The sequence below is a fragment of the Pteropus medius genome, unplaced genomic scaffold (assembly GCF_902729225.1).
Source record: "Pteropus medius unplaced genomic scaffold, Ma_sr-lr_union100, whole genome shotgun sequence".
In the NCBI taxonomy this organism is placed as follows: domain Eukaryota; kingdom Metazoa; phylum Chordata; class Mammalia; order Chiroptera; family Pteropodidae; genus Pteropus; species Pteropus medius.
In genome coordinates, this window is record NW_024355205.1 from 35913915 (window position 1) to 35939849 (window position 25935).

At 44.8% G+C, this 25935-nt stretch overlaps 1 protein-coding gene across 3 annotated transcripts in view; it reads left to right on the forward strand.

The window, feature by feature from the left end:
* The first annotated feature begins 197 nt into the window (after nt 1-197).
* SH3BGR (SH3 domain binding glutamate rich protein) overlaps nt 198-25935 on the forward strand; it is a 40928-nt gene continuing 15190 nt past the window's right edge. The window contains exons 1-3 of one of the 3 annotated variants that reach the window (XM_039857317.1): nt 198-275; nt 15640-15825; nt 22013-22093. In XM_039857317.1, the coding sequence (XP_039713251.1) occupies nt 270-275; nt 15640-15825; nt 22013-22093 (273 nt within the window). In that variant the 5' untranslated portion in view covers nt 198-269. Of the gene's footprint in view, nt 276-9324; nt 9556-15639; nt 15826-22012; nt 22094-25935 lie in introns of those variants that run through there. The other 2 variants (XM_039857316.1, XM_039857318.1) reach the window with 2 other exon arrangements.

Sequence of the window (25935 nt, forward strand, 5' to 3'; positions counted from 1 at the left end):
ATTTGGGTGCGTAGCATGTGCCAGGATCGGTGGGAGGTGTGGGGACTATAACGAACACAAACAAATGCTTCCGGTTTTGTGGAGCTTTCAGGTCGGTAATAAAATAATGACAGTGGTGGCTGTTCTAAGGGCTGTAAAGCTCTGTGAGGACATACGACAGAGACATCTGGCCTGGACAGTGACCTGGACAGTGGCCTGGACAGTTCTCCTCTGGAAGCGCCATCCGAGCTGAGATACGAAGAGTCAGCGGGAACTAACTAGGCAGAGGAATGACGGTACGCAGACGGAGAAGCCGGCGCCCAGGCCTGGCAGGTGGAGGAGGCCCGGGTGTGTGGCCGGGGCCCGTGAGAAGGGCTGCAGGTGCAGGTTCCGGATGGGTCTCCAGATGTAGGGGGCGCTGAGCAGCCGCAGCGCCATGGGAGGGCGTGTTCATGATTTACATCATTAATCCAAGGGCAATGGGAAGCTGGCAGTAAGCGCAAGAGGGAGGCCTGGGAAAGGATGCTATCAGCTCCGGCCCTGGAGCGGCTGCTCTGGCTGCAGCATAGAGTGCAGAACAGAGCAAAGCCGGGAGGAGAGGCACGCAGAAGGCTGGACGAAGGCGGGCGGGAGCTTGGACTAAGGTGCCGGTGACGATGGAGAGATGTGAAAGATGCACAGGAAACAACATCACTGGGGCCTAGTGATCCACTGGATGCTGGGGTGAGGGAGAAGGTCAAGGAGTTTTCCTTGGTAGAGGTCCCAGCTGGGGGAGGGGGGTGGGAGGTTGTTTGGTCTTGTGCGTGTTGAGCTGGAGGTATCCGAGGGGTATTAAGAGGCGATGCCCTTCAGCTGGCTGGACTTATGGGTCTAGTTCAGGAAAGAAGGCCAAGCTGGATGGACAGAGTTGGGAGTCAAGAGCATATAGATGATGGGCATGTATCTGTGCCTAATGTCAGGATATAGGAATCATGGGGAGAGGGGGACACAATGAGAAGAGACGCTGAGCTTGGAGGAAATGCACTATTAATGACCCAGGGGACGAGAGTGAAGCAGAGTGGTGGCAGGAACAGCAGAAGGCTGGGGGCTGGTGGGGACACAGAGGCCGAGGGAAGACAGTGTGGAATTTCAATGCTGCCGAGAGAATGAGAACGCGGAGACCTGCAAGTGTGAGCGGTTGCTGCGTTAGGATGGAGATGAGGGCGGGAGGCAGACGAGAGTGGGCCGAGGAACGAGACGAGAAATGGACGCCCTGAAGATGGCGAGTCCTTAAAAAAGTTTGCCTGTCGAAAGGGATGAGAGATTGGCAGTAACTGGAAAATGAAGGGGAATGTGGGGTCAGGGGAGATTCTTCTCTCCTTTCTTTTGTGATGGGAAACTCAAGCATCTTTAAAAGCCGTGGGAAAGATGAGCTGGAACAGGTGCTTGCACAGGTGAGAGCATGGATAGCTGACAGTGACGGGGTAGGGGTTTTGACAAGCCGGAGGGGATGAGATCAAAGCACAGGGAGAGGTGGCCTGAGACAGAGGGAAGGACGGTAAGATGGGTACCGTGTGGGTAAGGCTGGCAGTTCCAGTAGCTGGAGGAAGAGAGCCCCATCAGAGAGCTTTAAGTTCTGTGAAGTGACAGCATGAGGGGCGGGTGGGAGGTCAAGTTTGAGTGGGGTGGAGGTTGACTACCTGCTGTGTCCCATGGACCCTCTGCAAGTTGCAGCAATGCTAACATGTCACTTTGGTCAGTTGGGGTTTCACTCAATGGAAAAAGAGAAAAATGGGGGGCTGGAGGCTTGAGACTGGCAAATGTACAGGTGTGTGGGGGCCATTAGCTCCTTGAGGGCAGGGACCTTGTCATATCACCACATCACTCTGTGATTGACAAACTAGAATATCAGTGCCCAGGTACCTACTCCCAAAATGATCAGCACAGGGGTGAGCATTTGTCTCCATTGCAATTTGCCTCTTTTGGTGTTTGTCTAAAAAAAAAAACGTAAGAGCCTAAATTCTTGCATGACTTCTTTTTTCTCACTGGGAAGAAGTCGATGGATTATTTTATTCTTCTGCAAGTCACTTTTAAAGTTTTTGTCATAGTTCTGTCCAGGGATATTGTGATATACCTAAGAAAGTTAGGGAACATCTTTCAATTTTTAGCTTAACTAAAATAAGTCAGGTGCTTATGTAGCTTTGTCTACCTGATTTAAAAGTTGCAATTCTCACAATATGTACTAAAAATATTGTATTATGTATGAAATTCATACATCATATATCCACTTTTTTCTAAACTTACTCACTTGAAGTAACAGAGAAAGGGACATAGTGTAAGACTCAAGGCAGGGAGACCAGTTAGGAGGCTGCTGAAATGACCCAGGCGCCGGATGGTGGTGGCCTGGTCCAGGGTGGTGATATGGGGGTTGGGAGTCATGGTCGGCTAGTCCATTTATTCTGGGTACATACTGAAGGATGTGTTGACAGACTGAATGTGGGGAGGACTTAAAACAGGAGTCAAGGAAGACATCAAAGCCTGTACAACTGGGACGATGGTTTCCCAGTGGGTAAAAGTGGGGGAGGAGCAGGTTTGGGGCGATGCCAGGAGCTGGTGTAGATCTGCTGCGTTGGAGATGCCTTAGACATCTAAGCAGAGATGTGCGGAGGCAGCCGAGAACACGGGTCTGAGGTTCAAGGCTGGAGACATGTTCCGGGCTCACTGGCATTTAGATGGGTTTTGAGCCTATCAGACTGGATTAAATTCACCTGGTGAGCGTAGATAGAAAAAAGGTTCAAGGTCATGTTCAGCCGTGAAGTGAAAAACTAGTCTGAAATAAGTTACCTGTTGGCACAAGTGTGGCAATGAAATGTTAAAGCACTAAGGAGAAATTGTGGACAGAGTTCCAAGGCTGAGTGGGTGAAGGACAAACACTGCAGACATTTCAAAGTATTCAGATTTCCACGGGCTGGGGATGGGGAAATGCAAGCGCTAAGGTTAAAGGAAAAAAAAAAAACCAAAACAAAGCAAAAAGCACGTAGGTAGGTGCAAAATTGAAGGTATTAAATTCAAATATAAAAGAAAAATATTGGTCTACAGCCATGCCACTCTGAACGCCCAATCTCATCTGATCTCAGAAGCTAAGCAGGGTCGGGCAATTGGTTAGTACTTGGATGGGAGACCACCTAGGAAGACCGGGTGCTGGGGTGGGGCGGCAGGCGAAAACCTGCAAGGGGAGAGGGGTTCAAATGGGTCCCAGTGTGACTGGGGGTGACTGGCGGCTGCCGGAGGGCCAGGCCCCTTCTCCTGTCCGCCCCCTGCCCTAATGCCCCCAGCGGCCAGTCTGCGTGCTGGCGGGTCCCCAGGCGGAGTAGCGTGGCTTGCGAGTATGTTGCGCGGACGCGTCACTCTCGGCGCAGGGGACGGACGCGCCCACGGCGGCTCTTCGCCAGGCCGCGCTTTGCAGGAGGACGCGGCTGGCCCGCCGGCTACGTTACCGGCTCCCGTGGCCCCAAGATAGCGGGCCCGAGCTGGGCAGCGGCCAGGGCTGAGTGGCCGGGCGACACAGGAAGGCACAGGAGGCCTGGCTGGAGGACCCGGCTGGGGCTGGGGCAGGGCCGGGGCCTCGGGCTTCGGGCGGCGGCGGCGGCGGCGCGCCGGTTACCTGCTCCGCGGCTCCCGCTGCACCGCCAACCCCGCGGCCTCCCGACCCGGACGCGTCGCCCTGGAAACCGGCCGCGGGGCCTTCTGGGACGGGCGGCCGGCGGGAGCGCGCGCCGGGGGCGGGGCCGCGAGGCTCGCGCGCGTGCGCACTTGGGGCCGTCCCGCCGCGCCCCGGGCGGGTGTTGTTTCGCGTGGGGCGGCGTGCGGCGAGCGGGTGGACGTCCGTGAGGAAGCGCGCGGGACGGGCACGCCGGCCCCGCAGCGTTCCCTTGGGAGCCGGGAGCCTACCGTGGCGTCCCGCGCTCCGTCGCCCTCGCTCCGCACCCGGTGTTTGGCATTTGAGTCCGGGGCGCGAGCCTGGGGCCCTGCCCGAGAGGGCCGTGGACCGGGAGCGGCGCGCTCCCTGTGCGCTCCGGGGCGCGCAGGTTAGACGCCAGGGTCCCCCGGAAGGGAGTGGGCCAGATGGACAGGTGCGGACACCAGGTTCCTCCAGGAGCGGCCCGGATGGGCAGGTGTCGCCGCCAGGGTCCTTCGGAAGGGAGAAGCCCACGTGGGCAGCTGCAGACACCTGGTCCGTGCTTGTTAACCTCTCTTTATAAAGTGGAATTTCTTTAGAGAAAGACCACATCTGATCACAAGCAACGCCTATTTAGAAAGAACAAGAAAGTACCGAGAAAAAGTAAAAATCACCTAGATGATGGAACGCATAATGAAGGAGCGTTTATATTATATTTTCTCGTCCTCTTCCGCCCACCCATCATGCTCCCTCTCTCCCCACACTGTCTCTCCCCACACTGTCTCAGTGCCTCCCATCCTGGTAGATGAACCTTGAAGTCGCCCTTGATTGTTTCCTTGGGATAAATTCCCACAGGAGGAGTTGAAGGGTCGAAGGCTGTGCCCACTTTGAGGCTTTCTGAAGGTGGACGAGGCAAAGTGTGCCTTCTAGACAAACATCTCCAACCCTTAACCCACATTGGGGATAATCTTATTTCTTTTTAAAATGCCCATTTTGTTGTCAGGAATGGAGATCTTTGATTTTATTCACTTCTTTGATGACCAGGAAGGATAATTTTCTCACATAAATTATCGTGACTATTTGAACTTTGTGTTTGACTTCATTGGCCTTTTGCCCAGTTTTTTCACTCGATGTTCATCTTTGTGAAGAATGATTTGTTAGAATTTTTGATATTCTCTGAAACTCAGGTCTGTGAAATGTGGCAAGTAGGTCCTCCAGTTCGTCAATTACCTTTTAACCAGTTTCCCATTTAGAAAAAAGTCGCAGGCCGCTGCCAGAGTTAATTCAATTTTACACAAGCTCTCTTTGAGGCTGAAGCAAATCTGACTGGTTTTTAATGTGAAAATAAAATATAACAAGTTCTTGGAGTTATTTCTGAACAGAACTTGTCTCTAACCCTCGTGTAACAAATTTATATGATGATCAGTATTTAATAAGTTTTTTTCATGTGAATTTCAAAGCATGGAACAGCACAGAGTGGAACATCACATTCTACACAAAAATATCGCCATTTCTCTTCAGATTGTCCTTCCATCTCTGTTGTGTGAGCAGTAAATTTCGCAGTGACCGGTTGGATTCTGTTTTGCTCATGGTGGTGGTGTGCTCTTGGGTAAAGGTCTTCCAGACAGGCAAAGAGGTGTGACATCATCAGAGCACAGACGACCTCGAGGACGTCGCTGCCCTGGTTTGTGATGCTTTTCCAGCATTCTTTCAGTCAACGCCCGTCTGAAGTTTACATGGCTGATGGTGCGCTCAGGATGGTCCTTTTTGAACAGGAGATACGAGTTCAGCCCTGTAATGTTTAGAAGGTGGCGAAAGACTTTCTTATCCCAAAACTAGTGCTTTTTGCACTCGCTTGATAAGAAGTGAGCATCCGACCAGAGTCCACTGCTCCCACATTCTCGTTATAATCCACAATGACACGTGGCTTCTTAGCTTCCACTTCTATTGTCTACTTCGGTCACAGTATCATTGTGGGATGGTGACAACATTGTCCCCTCCTTCTCATACCATGTCAGCGCCTTAAGTTCACCACAGAACCTGGCTACAGTCGTCCCCTTTGCAATTCTTTTCTCAGATCCTTTGGCGTCTATTTCTGTTGAAACGAGCTGTCTTGATTGCGTCAGACCTGTTCTGAGGTCGTTCTCCGAGCATGGGAGACGTCTGGCAAACTTTAGGAGCGAGGTCAGGACTAATCTGCGAGTTATCTCGGATTAAATGCTGCAGCCACAAGTGCCGCCAGCGAGTATGCTGGGGGCAAATGGGTTAAATTTTGTTTACAATGTAAAGTCAAATTTATTGCATTTTCCCATTATGATTTTTTTTTTTTTTGCATTGGTTTTTATGTAATGGGGCCAGTGTGCATTTCCAAGCAGACTGTTTCATTCCAGCCTTGTCAGGGTGGGTGGGACAAGGCTTTCCCCCCGCTCCCCGTGTGGTTAGCACCCACCCTCCATGTCGTGGGCTTTGTGTTTCTACTACCTTAGATGGCGGGTTATCCTTATCAGATGGGCTGTGGTGGTTTCTGTTGTTGGGGAGCATCTCAGGCAGACATACCTTGGACAGGTGTCACCCGAGAATTGCCATTTGTGGAAGGGTGACTGGTTGGTCCTCCCTGGAGAGGAACAGCAGCAGCAGTTTATCGTGATGGGACCATCCCAGGCCTGGCTCTCGGGACTGAAGACGGCAGGTCCTCAGAGCTTCCTTTCCCATCCGAATGGCCCCCCTCTTTTTGGCTAGCTTTCCCCCTCAACAGCCTTTGTTTCTGCCCTTGAAAGGGGTGCCTCCTTCTCATACAGGAGTGGGGCAGGCCCTTGAGCTGCAAAGTTGAAGAACCGCCATTTGGTTACCGAGGTGGCCACCTGAATCACGCTACGCACGAAACATGCACTTATTTCTCTGCGTTAGTTTCACCGTACCAATCACCACAAACCTGGTGGCTTAAAACAACAGAGATTTATTCTCTCGCAGTTCTGGAGGCCGGAAGTCTGAAGTCAAGGGCCATGCTCCTTCTGAAGGCTCTTGGGGAGAAGCCTTCCTTTCCTCTTCCAGCTCCTGGTGGCTCCTGGTGGCTCCTGGTGTTCCTTGACCTACGGCAGCATCCCCCTAATCTCTGCCCCTGTGTTCACGTGGTGTTTCCCTCTGTCTCTCTGTGTGTCTCTTCTTACAAGGACACCTCGAGATCCTCAACTAATTTCATCTGCCGAGACCCTGTTTCTAAATAAGGTCGCATTCTGAGATTTGGGGTAAATGTGTATTTTTGGGGGACACTATTCAACTCTGCAGCTACTGTGGTGGTCACCACTGTCATCCTACATAATAAAATATGCCTTCATTTCTTGTTTTAGGACCCATGAAGTTACATAAACCAAAACATAGCATCTGGTATCATTTTTCATAAGATCGTCCGAGGATCTCTGAAGTTTGGAGCCGCTACCTCATACTTCTGTCCTTAAAATTAGGTCACACCCTCCTTTCACAATGGACATGCTTATCAAATCAGCCCCACGTACACTGTAAATATTTTACAGTTTTGTTAATTATACCCCAGTAAAGCTGGAAGAAAGAAAATTCTGTTAAAAAGTTGGGTCAAATATAAAAATATTGTTATTTGACTCAAACTTTAGGGAATGTGAAATAATTAGCTTCTGCATCTCTAATAGATTGAACAGCCTGCTTATTTCTGAAGTGAATTTTCTAAGTCAGATTTTTTGAGCTTAATTTAAGACTCATTTAGAATGTTCGTTATTCCTATTAATTACCTTGAAGCTCATCGATGTCCCTGTAATGAGAGCTCATTCAGCTAGTTTTCAGATTTCTAATTTGTACATTTTCATGGCATTGTGAAAAGGATAAAGTTCTAAAAATAATTCATAGCGAAGAAAGGGAACACTAGGAATTCGAGGGTAGCAGACCTGGACTTTTTCTGGTGTGGTGTGGGTTGAGTTTGTCTTGGCTACACTGTTCACTGTCCCCAACACCTGCTGGGGGCAGGGGTAGCAGTGGACCCCAGCGTTGGGGAGGTCGTGCAGATTCAGGCAGTGGTTTTGTGCGAAGCATGTAGAGTAGGTCCGGCATGGGGCGAACACCTAAAAATTGTTAGCTATTGTATCAGAAAATTTATTTCTCCCCAGGGCGTGCAGATGAAGGGGGTGTCATCCTTGAAGGCAGTTGGGCCTTATGAGATGGGGGGATGTGTCGTGTCTAGGGCAGGTGAGAAATCCAGCTACAGTTTATGTTACTCATTTACAAAGTCATTAAGACATCTGCATCACTTATTACTTTGTTAATATTTGAAGAAAACATGCTCGTGACAGATTTTAAGACTAAGGTGTTGACAAAATAGAACATACTGTAGAAATCTTGAAGATACTGAAAACAAGAAAGATAAAAACAACCTATAATCTTTGGTGGGCTTTAAAATAAAATTTATATTTTAGTAAAACATATTAATAAAATTACTTATTTTGGGGGACAGTATTCAACTCAGTGCAGTTACTGTGGTGGTCATCACTCTTTTTACATAGTAAAAATATGCTGTTATTTCTCGTTTTAGGTTACCCCTAAAGTTACGTCAGCCTAAACGTAAAGTAAATTTGGGGAAACGTGTTCACTAAGGGCTTACTTTGGGGAGTAGTTAACTTTTCATGTTGAGGGTCCAACTTACATTGTGCTGGAGTCATCGCAATCATTCGTCCTGATGTAAATGAATTTGAGTGACATTCCAGGACACCCTAGGGAGCAGGCCTCCAAGTATCTGGGAGGGGCATAAGCCAAGGAACCTCTGACTGCTCCAGGATGCCAGTGCCACCTCCCTGTGAGAAGCCGGGGACTTTAAAAATAGGAGAGAGTTATCTAAGAGGACTGAATATTCTCCAGGGGGCCTTTACCCTAATGCCGTTGATCTTGATGTTGAAACTCATCAGAAGAGTCGGGCCGCTAGCATTTGGGCTTCCTACTAGATTCCGAATTCCCCCAACTTTGAACACAATTCGAATTATCTGTATAAATAAGACGGATAGAGCCTGTTATACACAGATCATTCCCCGCCCTCCTCCCCACCCCCCACCGTCTCTAACGTAGTGAGGACAGTTTGCTTGCTGAAATCATTGTACTGACAAGCCAGCCACTGTCTCCCTGTCTTGTCTGGGATGTCAGTGAAACTTTACACGTTGGCCACCTGTCAGTTTCTGTTCTTTAAGAGAAGCAGGTGGTAAAGGGAGAAACTGAGAATAGGCCACTCATAAAGGAATCTATTGTAACACTGTTCACTGCTTTTTAAAAAAATCGACCAGAAAATTTTCAAGGAAGCGGCTCTTTTTATTTAAAGGCCTTTGTGACTATTCTGCCCCTTCCCCTTGGCCAGGAACCCTGTAAACACAGCCTCTTCGGAGCCTGAGCTGGTGTATTCTGGGTTTTTCCATCTCCCGGGAGCTCCTCCCTCCTCCCTGTCTCCCAGCTCCTCTGCGCACCCCCCACCCACCGCCCCCGTGGGTCCCCCCCTCCCTCCCCAGGGCATTTCTCCACAGGGCTCTGATTGGTGCGCAGTGCATCCTCGCCTTTTAGGGACTGTTGTCAGGCATTTAAAGCGACAAGGGAAAAGGTCCATGGACTGCTTTTATCAACCAATCAAATGTTTTCCTGACAGGTCCCCAAATATTCCTGGGCCAATGGTGGGGACAGCCCAAGATGCCTGGGCTGCCCCTGGGAGAGGCAGAGCTTAAGCTGAAGCAGGAGGGGCAGGAGCTCAGAGGAGCCAGGGGCCCCGCCGGCCCTGCCTGGCGCAAGCTGGTCTGTGTCACTGTCAGGATCTGTCCAGCGCCGAGTTCCCTCACAGGGGTGTGCTAGGGGGAGTCCTCTTTCCGACTATCAAAATGGTTATCAAAGTGTTTGTTGCCACATCGTCTGGGTCCATAGCGGTAGGTGTCTGACGGGGTTTGTGGGCTTTGTTCCTACACGGTTTTCTGAGTAACTCAGACGTGGAAGTTGAAGGAGCGGGTATAGCTCAGCGCTGGCCTTAAATTTCTTTTTCAGGAGTGTGTAAGTAAACTGGCTGTGCGGCGAGCCTGTGTGCCCTTTGCTTTCTGCGTTTGTTTTCACGGTGTTGAAGAAGGGTATGAAGTGTTTAAGCTGGGTGTGAAAGGGGACACGAGGAAGGGGGTGTGTTTGATACTAGAATTTTTAACAAATGATTTGTGTCCTGTTGTGTCAAATATGTTATAGAATCAGAGCCTTTTATTTGTTTGTTTTTTTATTTTTTTCGTGGAGTGTTTCTGCCATTCATTCTGCAAGATCCGGAAAACGTTGCAAATAAATGACACTTCGTGTAACAACGTTTGGAGCGTAGAAGAAGCCGATGATTAAAATGACTCCTGGGTGTCATTACTTGCTATGCCATGTAACCGTACCGAAAGTGTAAAGTTAGCATGTGTAATACTATTATTTGAGGAAAATGATGTCACAGCGACCAGAACAAACCTCTCTCAGGCCACGGTTTTAAATGCGCTAGGAATCCGAACAGACCAAACACAGGCCCCAAAAGCCGCCCCCGAGACATGGCTTTGCCCGATTTCCTGGGGACCAGGCTTGGGATCGCCCAGTTCCAGCCATCCAGACAGACCTGCCCTCAGAACCGGGGGCTACCGAGGGGTGATTCACGCTTTGATTTCAGGCTTGAACCTGCACTGTCTGTCCGGGACTGACGTTTTGACCAGCATTTTAGCAGAAGTTAGACTGTGGGGAGAAAACAGATTGATTAATCCTGAGCGTCGGAGGCCAGCAAGGGGGCTGTTTCCTTTTCTATCTGGGTCCTGGACCATCGCAGGTGGTAGCCAGGTTTTCAACGGTCACTCAGCCAGGAGTGACACCCTAGGTGAGGCTCTGGTGGGGGACAACTCCAGTGGCAGCTGTCGAATGCCACCCCCCCAGCCCTGAAAGTTCACACGGTTTCCAGACAGGGTGAGAGGAAGACAAGAGAAACGTCAGCAACTGATGATTTCTAGAACATTAGCAACCGATAATTTCTAGAACATCCTTTAACAGAAAAAGATGAGGAAAAATTCTAACTGTGAAAACTCTGCAGAGTCTTTCATGGCTGTTGATGAATTCAGAAACTTTTAGTTGATCTATAATGAGCACACATTTTTGGATTATTTGGATAAAAAGATAATATTTTGAGGAAAATGGTGCTAATGTTCATTGCTGGAAACTTTACCACTCATCTGCCAATCTTCTACAAGTTCTGCAGACCAGGTCGGAGTGGCCCCACGCATGATTCCGGAGACAATGAATAAACATGGATTTCTTAGGGTTATTCGATGTTCTATATTCCTGAGGTTGGGGAGCTTGATTTAGTTAGCGTTGAAGGATCTGGAGGGATACAGTTGATTCCAGGATCTTGGAAAAGTCAAGTTAAGTCCGTTTCCCTTAGCAAGTGTCTTGGTGCTACTTAGAACTGTGTGACCTTGGGAAAGTTATATCACCTTACGTGTAAAATGAAAAAGAATAGTACTCATCTCACGGGTTGTCAGGAAGACTTAGGAAATAACGCGTGCGGATGCCTAGCGTGGTGTCAAGTGCTCAATCGGCGCTCAGTAAATATGATAATTATTAGTTAATATTGTAATTATTAGCTCTGGTTAGTTAATATTCTAATTATTATAACTATTAGTTATTATAATTGTTAGTTAACGTTAATTAATATTAATCAATACTATCGTGGTTGTTGTAATTATTAGTTAATATTAATGACTCTCAGTCTATGATGATTAGGTTTCAGAAAAATTGTTCCAAGCCAGATAAGTGGAAGAATTTCTAAAGAACAAGGACTGATTATTGCCGTGGTGTCAGTGCTGATGATTTTTCCTGGGCGGGGCAATTTCACCCAGAAGCTTCTCTGCAGGAGAACCTCAGGGCAGCTGCCAGGACTTACGCTGTGTGTGCAGTGTTGGTCTATAAAACCTTTACTATTTATTTCTTTAGCCTATATACTTAAAAACTGAATTCTTGTCTGTGACCTCGTCAACGAGGGCATCATGATTTCTGTAGATGAACGAGATAAACAAAAAAGGAAAAAACGAACCGCGATCTCTTCGTGAGGGATCACACACATGCAGTGTGCATCACATCTCTATTTTCGCAGTTGACGCTAGAGTGAGGTTACAGGTTTTTATGACGCAGTTTGGGTGAAGAGATCCTGGGAACAGGACAGGCCTGTGTCTCTTGTGTGACCCTCCTCTCTTCCTAAAGACCACTGCCACAGTGGACTAGGGGACGAAGGGAGAGAGGACAGTCCTCACTGTTTCTCCTGGAGCCGAAGTCTTCAGGACAGACCCTCCTGGTGGCTCCTGGGTCCCTCCATCCTTTCTGCAGCCTTGAGTGAGGATACTACAGCGGGGGAAAACATGGCTCTCGAACTAGGTCGTTCGGGGTGTGAGCCCTGGAAACTTCTTTAACCCACTGGCGCCTCAGCTTTGTTATTTGAAATGATCAGAGTGCTCACCTAAGATGGCGATCAAGACGGGTTAATGAGACAGTTGTGCTGCCTGGTGTCTGACGGAGCAAGTTCTCCATTTGTAGTACAAAAGGCTTTTCCAGGCATCGCCTGCCTCACCTCTCACTCAGACTCGTGAGGAGGGAGGCTCCGATCTGTCGTTTCGCTACGAGGCCATGGCAAAGCAGAGCAGAGCCCCTGCTCAGACGCCAGCCTTCCGAGCCCGGCTGGAGACGCGGGTCGTCTCACTCTCAAAGGCAGGTGCTTTACACTACACCACTGTGACCTCAGTTGGAAAGGCTCCTAACTGTACGAGACAATAAACAAGAGGTGCCAAGCAAGTGACCCGAAGATCACTCCGACACCTTACTGTAACTGACAGTGGCCGGGTGACTTCAGGACAGAGAACAACACTTTCTTCTGAGTAAATGTAACAGCATAGGAGAACAGACCTCTTTGAGCCAACACTGAGGTCCCAAAGGCTCTGAAGGACAGAGATCCCAAGGACTCCCAGATCCTCCAGGAGGCTGCTGGGAAAGCTGGCGTGGCCTGTGGGGCCTGTGTGGGCCCTGGCGCCCTGGAGGCGAGAAAGGCGAGAGGGTGTCTGTGGTGAGAGCTGGTGGGGAGCTGTGCACACCCCTCCCTTGGGGCCATGAAGGGGAGGCGCCCTTGGGGGCCGCTGCCACGCGTAGTGAGAGTGAGCCCAGGAGGACACATGGAGAATAGCTGCACTTTGACCCAGGGTCCCGTGGCGCTCCTTGAACAGAGACCCCCCATGGGGGAGACTACAGGGGAAAGGCTCCCTTGGGGCGGAATGGACCGGGGTGTGGGCGAAGGCGACAGGCCAGCCAGGTGAGCTCCCTGCTCCCTTCTCCCTCCTTGGGCTCATCCTGAGACCCGTCCCCAGCCCCAGGCAGAACTCGCAGGCGCTGAACAGTCCCGTGAGTGATGCCTTTAGCCCAGTTTAAATTACTGGTGTTTGGGAAGCACAGGGAGGCTTGGCTTAATTTTTCTTCTCTTTCTTTGGGTGGGTTTCAGCAACAGCATTAAACACAGTATCACAAAGACACAGCTGCTTGTCTTGCGAGGAATCGTGGGAAACACATCCCTCCGTTTTCTCCATCTGTCTGACTTTCTCACAGAAGAAACACAAGTCAGGACTTTGGGAAAGGTTTCTCATCTGTTCCGAAACCATGGGATAAAATGCAGCCCCTTTTCACCCCACCTACAGTCCTGAGTGGATTGCTGAGGTGGAGATGGTGTTGGTGGCGGCGGGTTGGTAGTGGGCCTTGGCCTCGGCTGCTTCACGCCTGGGAGATTTGAGAAGGAAGTGAACTGGGTTTGGAGAGAATAAAGCACGTGGCCTTTGGAATATTAACCGAAGGCGTTTCTGCAATGAGGACGCCTCTACTCGTCGAAACAGCAGCGTTCTCTGCTGTAGGAGTAAGTGATTCATAAAGTGCCAGAAACAATTCGTGGGCAGGTTGGAAAGTATGTGGAAAAAACCTGATTAATAAACAAGGTAACGATTTAGTCCAACAACCTGTCGTCAGGTCTGATGGGATTTCATAATATTCAGAAATTTAGTCACGAATCTGTGGGATTCGGAGTATAGTCCCCGGGGAGGAGCAGAAGGTCGGGGCAGATCCTGCTCTGATTCTGACAGACGGGACACTAGGAATGTGTCTGAGTGCTTATGCCGGAAGCCTAAGGAAAATTCCATTGTTCCACACTTTTCTGTATGATTTTTATTTTTATTTTTCATCTACACTTGACCCAAGCTGAAATACATATCTTGGCATGAATCTTACCGATTAAGTGTTATGCTATGACTAATAGCAGCCTTTCATTTATTGATCTAATGTGAATTAAAAAGAAAATGTGTGATTACCATTTATATATGTGTATATGTAACATATGTAATTTTATATATAACTTACATTTACTTTATTTTTAAAAAATTTTAAAAAATTATTTAATATGAGTTTATATTATATTTATAATTAATATAATACATACAATCAAGTGATTTGTTTCCAGGGCTTAAGCATCCATATGTGACTTACTTTTCCTTATAGTAAGAAAGAAACTATATTCGAGTCACTGGGAGAATTACTCATTTTGGCAAAAATGAGTTTTATATATAGTCACCTTTTGGTACATAAGTCTCTGGGAGAAACATTAGGTTTTAACCAAACGAGGGTTTGAATTTAGACATTAGGTATAGGATAAACATGTCCCTTCCACAGCGTTTACTTAGAATCCTCAAAGTCTAGCCCCCCCTGCTGATAAACAAGTCACACAGACAGACCGAGGGGCCTCACGCCCTGTAAACTATTCCTGATGACTCGTCTTCCTCTTTGTTAGGAGATAATCTATGTGGAGGACTTAAACATTAAGATATTAGATATTTACATGTCAAAGAAAGCACTTATTTAAAATTTTAATCTTTTAGGAAGTGACCATATTTTGCCTCTTCGTTATCTTTAGCATGTTGTGTATCTAGATTGTAGAAATGAGTTCTTTACATTATTTTCCACCCAAATAAGCAGACTATGAATCTGTTCATGTCTCGTCTCATGCAGAGTAGAGTCAATAAGTGTTGATAGAGCATTCAATTGATCATTCTGGAAGTTTCTTCCAGAGGTTCTTAAAATGTGGTCCAGAGTCTGCTGTAACTCGTTTACCCATGTTTGCTGAAGAGGGTGTCATGCGTGTCTGGCAGTGAGTTCTTTGAACGAAGAGAGAAAATGGTTGCAGTCATCTCTGGGAAAGAGTTCTAAGCTTTCCAGGAGGTGGCCGCCTGCATAAGAAATGGCAGTAAATTCAGTCATTCGCGTGAACCGCGGGGAGAGACAGGGGAGCTCGGCCTTCTCTCTCGGAGCTGGGTGTGCGTGAGAAAGGAGAAATCTGTGGGAGAACAGGGCTATTTTACTGTTACTTTTATGTGCTGGGAGAAATATCCACCTGCTTTTTCTAGCTTTTTCTCTGTCCTTCCCCTTCCTATAATCTCCATGTGGGCTTTTCACTTTTCTGTATTATTTCTAAAGCTCCTTTGGTTCAACGTGACTCATGTTCCTATTTTCATAACTGCGAATGCAGTGCCTTTTGGTATGAGTATACTTGGCATTTGAGTTTCATAGTAAATAATCTTTTTTCTCTTCTCCCAATAAGCTTTTTCTTTGTGACCAATTCTTGTTTATTTTTTGGCATTAAAACTTAGCAGAGAAGTAAAAATATTTTAAAGATCTCAAATAAAAGCTATGACAAGAGCATTTCTATTATTAGGTTGATTATACCATCGTTTAAACATTGATGAGATTAAAATAATCACTCCGTTGATCCTTTATCATGAAGAGGTATGATTTTGTTGTTTTCCTTGCTTAAATACTTTGCAAAATTATTGTTTTGTATAGTATAGTTGGAGAAAGGATTTAATTTATGTAAATATAAGCAAAACATTGGGAAAAAAAACTGACTCTAATAGTTACCTTTTTCTACTCTTGACCAGATTAGGAAGAAACAGCAAGAAGTAGTAGGCTTTTTGGAAGCTAATAAAATAGACTTTAAGGAACTGGATATAGCTGGAGATGAAGACAACAGGAAGTGGATGAGAGAGAATGTTCCTGGAGAAAAAAAACCTCAAAACGGGATTCCTTTGCCTCCCCAGATCTTCAACGAAGAGCAGTACTGTGGGGTGAGTGTTTGGTTTTTTGAAAAATTCTTCCGCATGTGTATTTATCAGAAATTGTTCAAAATTGATTAATTTTGAAGCAGCATTTGAAACTGTTCACCATTTTCAGGTCACGATCTAGTTAATTCTATGAATACCTGGGTGGGAGATCCACTGTGAATAAACAATATTTAAGATTTACGCAATGATGGAAGAATAGAATGATGATTCAGAAGTTCTTGAGATTATTTTAGATTCTTTAGTTTATTTTGAAAATTGAGGTCACTGGTTCAAACAAAATAATGCATTTAGTTGGAAAGGAATTCTTACTGACTGCGCAGTATGACCGAATGGGCACCCGCACGGGCACAGGTTAAGGTTTCACTTTTATAAAGAATGATTTGCAGACGTAAAGCCTTATGACATGCAAGATAAATTTGCGTGAATGTATCTAACGAGTTTGAAGACGGCTCTGGACATTGCGATGACAGCAGCATTTCATTTTATGCATTTAGTAGTTCATTTCACCACAAACCACTTTTTCCTCAGTGTTTACAGGTTCTAATTAATCAGTTGTTGAAAAGAGACATTTAAAAATGCAAACGACTTTAGAACATGAGAACCCAGTTATCTTAGGGGTCATCTCAGCCTTCTAGGTCACTCTTCAGAGGCAGTAGTCGGGGCTCTGGAAGGTAGGAGAGATTGGCCAGCGCTGTGTTGCTTCTGATGGCTGGAGCCAGGCGTGGGCATCTTAACCTCTTCAACTCCTACACAGAGCTGCTGATCTTCTAGATCAGCTTCTCTTTCTTATTTTGTTCCTCATCTAAAGTGAGTGTCATCGAACTGTACAGCCTGAGGGCCAAGTCCTGTAGCTACCTGTTTTAGTATTTAAATTTTTACTGGAACATACATATCCACACTGATTCGCTCACCTCTTGCCTATGGCTGATTCCTCCCTGGCAGAGCTGGGTAATCGCAACAGAGACCATGGGCCCACAAAGCCCAAAATATTTATTATTTGCTCATTTACAGAAAGGCTTGCAGAACTCTGATTCGAAACATGAATTGTTTAGTTTGGGGGCGCTCATATTTGTTTCCCAGGCCTGCTGTAACGAAGTATCACCAACTTGGTGGCTTAAAACAACAGAAATGGACTGTGTCACAGTTCTGGAGGCCAGAAGTTTCATATCAAGGTGTCTGGAGGCTCCGAGGAAGCTCCCGTTCCCGGCCTCTCTCCCAGCTTCTGGTGGTTGCCCGTAATCCTTGGCATTCCTTGGCTTGAAGACACATCGCTCCTGCCCCCGCCTCTGTCTTCACATAGTGTTCTCCTTGTGCGTCTCTCTGTGTCTTCACATGACCTTCTTATAAAGTCAGCGGTCCCCGGAATCCACCCCCATCCAATATGGCCTCATTGTAACTAATTACATCTGTAACCACCCTATTTCCGAATAAGGCCACTTTCTGGAGCTCTGGATGGACATGGATTTGTAGGGCCGCTTTTTAACCTGCTACAGGGCCTATGAGGTTTCTTCGGTGGCTTGGCTCAAAGTCCTGTGGCTGCGGGAGTTTTCTCAGTAGTCTTAATGTGGCAGATACTTGCTCAGTAGAGCACATGGCCCAGTCCAGCTCGCCTGTGGGTTTCAGGCGGGGCTTCTAGATCGCAGAGAGGATTTCCTCTACAGGAGGGCCCTCCCCTCCACCCCAGCTCCCACCCTCTCCCGGCCCTCCCTCCTCCCCACAGCCCTTCAAGAATTGTGGCTCTTCTGGATAAGGACAAGGACAGTAAAGTTTTTTGGGGGGCAGTGGTGGTGGGCAATTTTTATATTATCTTTTTATAAAATTAAAAAGATAATCAAAACGTTAATACATGTGCACACTGAGAAATTAAAATGGCTTAAAAGGGCCTCCAGTGAAAGTTATTCTTCTCCCATTTCAGACCCCTGTCAGTCTGTTTTTCGCCTGAGGTGGGCCGGCTGCGTGGGCCTGTGATCTGGGAAGTCACACAGGGCCCCGTGCTCAAGAGAGCTCTCTCCTTGGTTTGATGCTCTGCTGTCATTATCTTGAAATTCGTAACACATTTTGAACAAGGATCCCATGATTTTGTTTTGCACAGGGCCCTGCGAATTATGTAGCCCGTCCTGCTCTGAACAGCCAGTGTTGGCAATTTCTTCTTTGGCCTACCAGAAATTTCCTATCAACAGTTGTCTATCACTTAAAAATGGGAGTGTGCTATACATATTTTGTCATTTTTTTTCACTTAATAACCATATCTCATAGATCATTGCATAGCTGCATGTACTCCTTATTTTAATGGCTGCAAAATGTTCAATTGTATGTGACCATTTATTGGACATTCCGTTGTCTTATAATGGGGAACATTAAGGTTGTTTTCAGTCTTTCGTTATCACAAACCTCTTCATACATATAGATTTTTCTCTCCACTATGAGCACAAATGTGTAGGATGAATTCCTAGAAAATGTGCTGAGCTGAAGCATATACACCTCACATTTCAATAGATTTGACAAATGGCCTTGAACTGCAGTTGAACCGATTTATATTCCAGCAGCCTAGTTTGAGGGTGGCTAGTTCCCTGTGGCTTTGATGACCTTGTGTAGGCAAACTTTTGGACCTTTACCAATTTCGTAGATGGAAAACGTATTTTCACTGAGTAGACTACAATTTCTGTCTTTCTGGATGAGGCTGAACATCTTTTCCTGTGTTCCTGCTTTTTTTCTATGATTTGCTATTTTTCTATTGGGTTAGAGGTAATGCTTATTGGTTTGTAAGAGTCTTTACTTATGAAGGAAAGTAGTCCTTTCATTCGCATAGATGTTACAAATATTTTTCCACTTTTCTTATATGTCCTTTGAGTTTTCAAAGTGATGTTATTTGGAATACAGATCTTAAAAAAATTTTGCGTAGACAAATTTATTAACCTTTTATTCTTTGTGGTTCTCGCACCCGAGGTTTTATATGAAAAGCTTTCTGTACTCTAGAATTATCAAAAGAATCATCTCATGTTTGTTTCTAGTACTTTTCCAGTGAAAGTAGGATTTTAAATCTTTTACTTTTGTTTATTTTAACTGTCCTTTCAAATTAAGTCTAGTTCTAGTAGAGACAATATTGAAGTGAGTAGCTTCCAACCTATGTTAACTCGTGGGTCAAAGTTCTGCCATGATTTTCTGCTATAAAAATAAAACCTTAAAGGCATTTTTTAAAATCCCATTCTGCTGTGGTCTAGCAATTTTTTTCATTTTAATTGTGGGGGAGAAAGGAAAGTTTTCCCAGGTAAGAGAAAAGACTTTTATTTTTAAGATGTATTTTCTCATTACAAGAATGGATCTAATGAGATGAGTATACAAATTATTTTATGTTTAACTTCTTTCAGAGAGGTATTAGTAGTTTGTCTTACTAGCACCTTTGCTGAATTTGCTTTTCTGCAGTCTAAGGATGCTCTTAACAAAGCGAAGTAATGAGACAGAAGGCTTTGTTTCCAGAAAGTAGGTAAAAGCTATAATTTGTATTATAGACTCAGATTTTAAAAGGAAAATCAAAGATACTGAAGGACGTGTCACGTTTAAAATGGCATAAATCTGGATGGTCAGTTGATGTATTTTTCCATATGATTGAAATGTAAGAATAACTCTGTTATTTAAGTAGAATCACTCATCTTTGAGGATTCGCGAATGGTCACCCAGATGCCATACCTGATGATGGCAGCAGGTAGAGGAACCCTCAGGGACAAGCAGCGGATTTCTCTGAACCAGGGCCGCAAGAGGACTGCGCATTGCGGGTAGTTCTGAGGGCCACTGTGTCCCTTCTGGTCCGCAGTCCTGGTGCTCTGTGCGAACAGATGAAGATTATCCGGAGGGCACGGCAGACAGCTATCAGCTAGAGAAAGCGGACACCGACGGGAAACTGGGCACAGTGCAGGCCTGGTTACCCTCCTGGCAGAGGAAGTTGCAGATGTGGCCATCGATGCCAAGTGGAGGCTGTGCGTCTTAACCCTGGGGGGCCTGCGTGGGCCTGAGCATGATCAAAGGGGACCCTGGCCATTCTCAGAGAGGCAAGTGTCCTCAGGACTGCAAGGGAGGGCAGGAAGGAGGACTCCCTCAGCATGCTGTTACCGAACAAGCTACTTCACGTCATTAAAAATGTATTATGAAATAGGTCACGTGATAATATATAGTTTAAAGACAGATAATAAAATGAATGTGCACAGCACCAATTCAAGAAATTTAGAATTCCGTGTGTGCCTCTCTCCGTCACGTCCGCCTCCCTGGGCCCCGGAGGCAGCCATCGTAGTGGATTTCGTGTTTACCCTTTGCTTCCTTTTCCCTCATCTCCCCTGTATCCATACCCAAACAATACGTTGTCTTGTTTTGCCTATTTTTGAGCTTTATATAAATGGACTCATGCTATGTTTATTCTCCTTTGTCTTGCTTCTTTCACCGACATATTTTAAAGGTACATCCATGTTTATTGGTGGTGTTCATAGTTATTCATCTTTGCTGCTTTTTTATTTATCTAGTTTAGGATTTTCTACTGTGTCTATCTTCCTGAGTCCAAGTATGAGTATTTTTCAACAGCTCTAGAAACTTATCAGCCATTATCCGTCTGAGCATGGCTGTTCCTCACTGTCTCTGTTAGCTTCTTCCAGAGCTCCAGTAGGATTTTTCTTGGACCTTCTCACTCTGTTGTTCTATAAGAATATTTCTTTCTGGTTTCCATTTCTTTTTTCTCTCTCTAGATAATTTCTTTAAAAAAATTTCCGCTTAGCTAATTTTCTCTACTGATGTATCTGATTAGCTATTTAATCTATAGCTGTTAGGTTTTTACGCTTCAGTTACTACAGTTTAATTTTTAGGAGCACTTTTTGGTTCTTTTCCAAATTTGTTCATTGTTCTTTCTAGTTTGTTTTTTATCTTGTGTTTTAAAGCTTCTCTTTCATTTCTTTAAATATATTAAATATAGATATTTTATATTTTCTGCCCAATAATTCCAATATTTGATTTTGATTCCTGATTCTGCTTTTTGTAATTTCTGCTGGTGTTCATTCATTGTAGTTTTATTTCCTTATCTGTTTTGTAATTTTTGACTTTGAAGTGCTTGTTTTTTAAACTTTATTTGTGGTGGGAACTCTTTGAGGCCTGGAATCTGCTTCTGCTGAGATTTGAGGCAGCATGCATAAATGCATTCAGTATAAAAGGATAAAATTAATCACCGGAGAATTGGGGTGACAGGTAGGAAAGTCATAAAGCTTTGGATAAGGTTAACGCACAGAAATATATAATGTTTTCGCAATAGAAGCAGCCTGTGTTTGGTTTCAAGCTTTGTAACACCCAGAAGCGTGGGGTCAGCAGTAACTCAGCTGAGTTGGTTTGAGTATCATCCTGTTCGGGCCGGTCAAATTCCTTTTCCTGCTTGAGCCTTTCTGTAACCGTTGAAACTGCATGGTGCCTCTGATGACAAAGATTGGCACTAAAAAAGTCATCTGGGGGAAGTTCTTTTATGTTTTAATGATAAAAAAGTGAAATTCTTCTGAGCTGTTGACAGCCACACTACTGAAGAGCTGGTTTAGGGCTGGACCCAAATAGTGGAGAACTGACCGCAGAGTGCAGACTGGGATGGGGGGTGGAGCTTCACTGAGCTTCAGATTTTAAATGACTACCAGGTTTCACATCACAGTTTTTCCCATTTTGCCAAAACAAGCTCCGCTCTAAGCCCTCTATAATCTTGTGGCTCCTGGGGTCAGAAGGGCCTGAGTTGGATCCTGGCCCTTAGAAGCTAGTATAGTAACAGGAAAGAAATCCTGTGTTGTTTTAGTCTCTGCTGATCAGGTCCAAATCCACGGGGCCAAATTATAAGGGAAGCAGCCAAAGATGTGAAACTCTTGGGAAATCACTTACTATCTATATCTGGTCTCTTTAGCAGTTCCTGAGCGTGAACAATGAGTGTGTGCATGTGTGTGTGCGTGCGTGTGAATTTTCACCAAATTGTAATAGGCACAATGAAAGTGTGTCAAAACAAATGTAAAGTTCATGGTTAGATTTCTTAACTTTTGGGATTAGTCATCTTTGGCAAAGCAGACTGGCATAAGCTTTTGTGTTAGCCTCCAAATTAATGACTAATAAAAAGAGATCAACTTAGGTAAATATGGTGGCTTACAAGAGTGTAGTGGGTTTGAACATTCTTTTTCTTTGCTTCGAGGATTTCGACTCTTTCTTCTCTGCAAAAGAAGAGAATATTATTTATTCGTTCCTTGGTTTGGCTCCTCCTCCAGGCTCACAGGTAAGCTTGAATACCCCATTGGGGCATACTACAGGTCATAGTAAGTGAAGACAGAAATCAGCCTCCAAGACTAATAAAGGATGATCTGTAACATGATTTGAATGCACTCTTTATTTTGATGAAATCTTATGTACTGAGACAATGCAAGGTTTTTACTGTAACTTTTCCCAAAATTATGCTTTTAATGCTTTTGCTTATTTATAGTTTGTTATATAATAAAAATAAAATAAAATAAAAGTTTTATACTTTCTAAGTTAAGAAATCTCATTGCCTTCAATAACCTTAAATGCGATAATTAAATACGTAAAAACTATGAGTTCCTAAGTTGTGTTTATGAAATTATTTTGTTATGAATTGACTTCTCATGGAGCTTATATTAGTTAATTTTTTAATGATGGATCCTCTATTTTAATTCTTTCTATTTAAAGTGAGTTAAACTTTGCTTTTTTAGTCTGATAAAGAGGGAAAAAATAAGACCTAGACTTAAGAACAAGATAAATTTCATCAGGTTTTTTTCTTTCCAATGTTTCATCTTTGATTATGTATAATTATGTCAATTAAATAAAGAATTATGCTAATACAGCGAATGCTATGAATTTGTCCAAAGGCGATCACCTGGCTTCCCTCTATGTGATGGCCATTGCATTCCTTACCTCTACCGAGAACCTCATGTAGGACTGTCCATAGATACAAGTACACATGTTTAATTCATTTGTTTGTTTGTTTGTTTGTTTGTTTGTACCCAGCTTCATTTCAAAAGAGATTTGTGAAGACTGAGTCTAAATTAATTCTCATATAGGAGACACAACTCAAAATCCAAGCTTATAGAGATGGGCTTTTCTCAGAGGCATGTATCTGTGCCATCTCTCGTACGCCAGCATTCAGTAGGTAGTGACATCGAGGTCTCTTAGTGCTTAGGCTAACACGTGCCAACCTTGCACTGATGCCTTCTCCAAATGGTACCATGTAGATTTCATAGTTCCTTAAGTATTCTATAGGAACGCTTTCCCTTTCAATGAAAAACCTTTCTGATTTTGGTCAACTTAAATGCACCATATTTCATATACTTTCTTAACAGTTTAAAAAAGTGCTAAAGGCTATTACGTGCTCTTCATCTTTTTTGTTTGGTCTTGGAGGTTGGTATAGGAGTTTGTTAACTGGGTTATGTTAGTTTAGTTATTACAGTTAAGAGATGGTGTCTTAGCTTAGTTATTTCAGTTAGTTTAGTTATTACAGTTAAGAGATGGTGTCTTAGCGTTAAGGCGTGTTTCTTGGTGGGGGCACTTAGGACACCTGTGTCTTGAAGATGGGAAGGAAGTGTGAAGGGAAGAGCGTTTCAGGCAAAGGGAAGAGCGAACGAAAGGGCCCTGGGGCGGGAAAGCGCTCGGAGAGTTCTGAGACCTGCCGTGAGGCCTGCGTTGCTGGCGCGCGGGGAGCGGGCACCACTGGAGGCGGGAGCAGCAGATGGACAGCCCACGGGCCACAGCAGTTCTCTGGAGTCTATCTTATGTGCCGCGGAGACATCGTAAGGGTTTTAAGCAGAGAAGTAATCTTATTTCCTTCTTTAAAACTCATTTTGGCTACTGTGGGATGAATGGATTCAAGAAGTGCAAACTATTACAGTGACACAGATGAGATGTCATGGCGGCTTAGACTAGGGTGGGGGGATGAGAACTGTACAGGAGTGGATGATTTTAGGGTCTGTTCTGGAGGAAGAATTGATAGGACTTGCTGATGGATTGAAAGTGACAGTGAGAATGGAATGAATGATCACTGCTAGCCATGGGTGTAGACGCTGGCTCTGATGGGAGACCGCGTTTACAGGAGGACGTTACATTTGAATGAGCCACCGAGTGAAGAAGTGAGATGGGCAATTGCGGGGCGATCAGCGTCTCATTGAGGTCTGATCGAAGCTGCACGTGTGGAAGCCACCACCAGCATGTAGATGGAGTCGGAGTCATGGGAGATGGGAGATTATGTAATGAGAGAGCGTGACAGCGAGGAAGCCAGCAGGGGTGCTCCGAGCTTAGAGCTGGGTAGAGGATGAGGAGGGGGCCGCCGTGGAGGGGGAGACCAGGAGTGCGTGGTGCTGCAGTGACCGGGTCGGAGCAGTTCTCACAGTAGAGGCCGAGGTCAGCCACTCTCTCTGCCGAGTCACAGTGAAGGGCAGCAGTAGAGAAATGTGTTTTCTTCCTATTCGTAGCAAATCCCAGAAATCATGTTTTCTTCTTTTTTCCCCTTTGCAATGTTCTTTATTATTATTTTTTATTTCTTTTTTTAATAACGTTTAAATTTTTTTCCATGTGGCTAAAGTCTTCGTAACGCTCATTTAAAACTTTGTCTAATACTTTATTAAATGGATGTATCCTAATTGACTTACTCATTCCTTTCTTTTTTATCTTTATTATTGTATCATCAACTTGTTTATGCCGTTACAGTCTCATAATAATAGTCATTTAAATAGTTCACAGAATATTCTATTACATTGGTGTGTCATCATTTTCTTTACTAGGCTAATGTTTTTGAACATTTGCTTGCTCACATTTTTTTATTATACAGAACTCTGCAGTGATTGTCTCCACGAAATAGCATTCTTTCTTCTGGAGTATTTCCTTAGGATACATTCCCAGTAGTATTTTTAGTGAGACAGACAAAAGTGCATGAGTATTCTTATGGGCTTAAAATGTGACACCAGATTATCTTCTGATAGGTTATAACATCTACCCGGCCGTGACATGGTTCACCAGCTTCACTGAACCAGCGGTGAACATGTATAATCTCCCTGATTTTAGGACCATCGGATTCTAGTTTAAAAATTTGTTCCTAATTTTACTGTGCTCTGAAGAGCGAACATGGTATGATGAATTTCCATCTTAAGCGCATCTTTGTAACCCAGTGTGTGTTTTCCTTTCTCTATGAAAAGATTGTTTTTCGAATCTTAAAAAATTATTATTATTTTTATCAAGTTAATATTGTTAATAACGTGTAGAATATTGTAAGGGTCAAATCATGCTACAAGGATTATTGCAAAAAACGTTAGGCCCCGCCCCAAACCCTGCGTGTCAGACCAGGTGCTTGGAGTAGATCTTTTCTTCATTACTTGTGCTGGGCCCTTGAATTTGGAAGATCATGCCCCTCAGTTCTGGAAAATGTTGGAGGTACCATTTCTGTGGTAACTCATTTCCCTTTAGTTTCCATTTTCTTTTCTTTGCTCTTTTTTGGAATTGCTTTTATCTGATGTTGGAACTTCTGGACCGTTTCTCCAATTTTCTTATCTATTCTCTCTCACTTTAATATTTTTGTATTTTTCTACTTCCTAGGATATTTCGTCAATTTTCTATTTTATGTTCCCTCTATTGTCCCCCCCCTCCCCCGCCATTTTTCCTATCATGTTTTTACTTCTCAAAAGCTCTTTTTTGTTTTCCGTATATATCCCCTTTAATTAAATAGCTTCCTGTTCCTGTTATACAGGTTCATTATTTTTCTGAACTCAGTTTATTAAATATAGTTTTTGTTTTCACACATTTTCTTCAATTTACTGCATTCTCTGTTTCTCAAAGTATCCTTTTTTTTTTCTGTTCACTTTCCTTTTTATTTTTATGTAAGATTTTTTTTTTCAGATGTCTGGTGACTCTTGACCATGCATATTTAAGAACAAGGTGCTGAAAAGTTGAATGCAAGTCCTGTGTCCATGGGTATAGTATTCTGTGTGGTGAGCTTCACTGTAGGACAATTAAATATGAACTGTTGGCTTTTTCCTGGACTGTGGGTTTTTTCTGTTGGTTTAGGTGAGCTTCTCCAGAGAGGAATCTTCCATCTCATAGAGTAGTGGGCTGATGGTG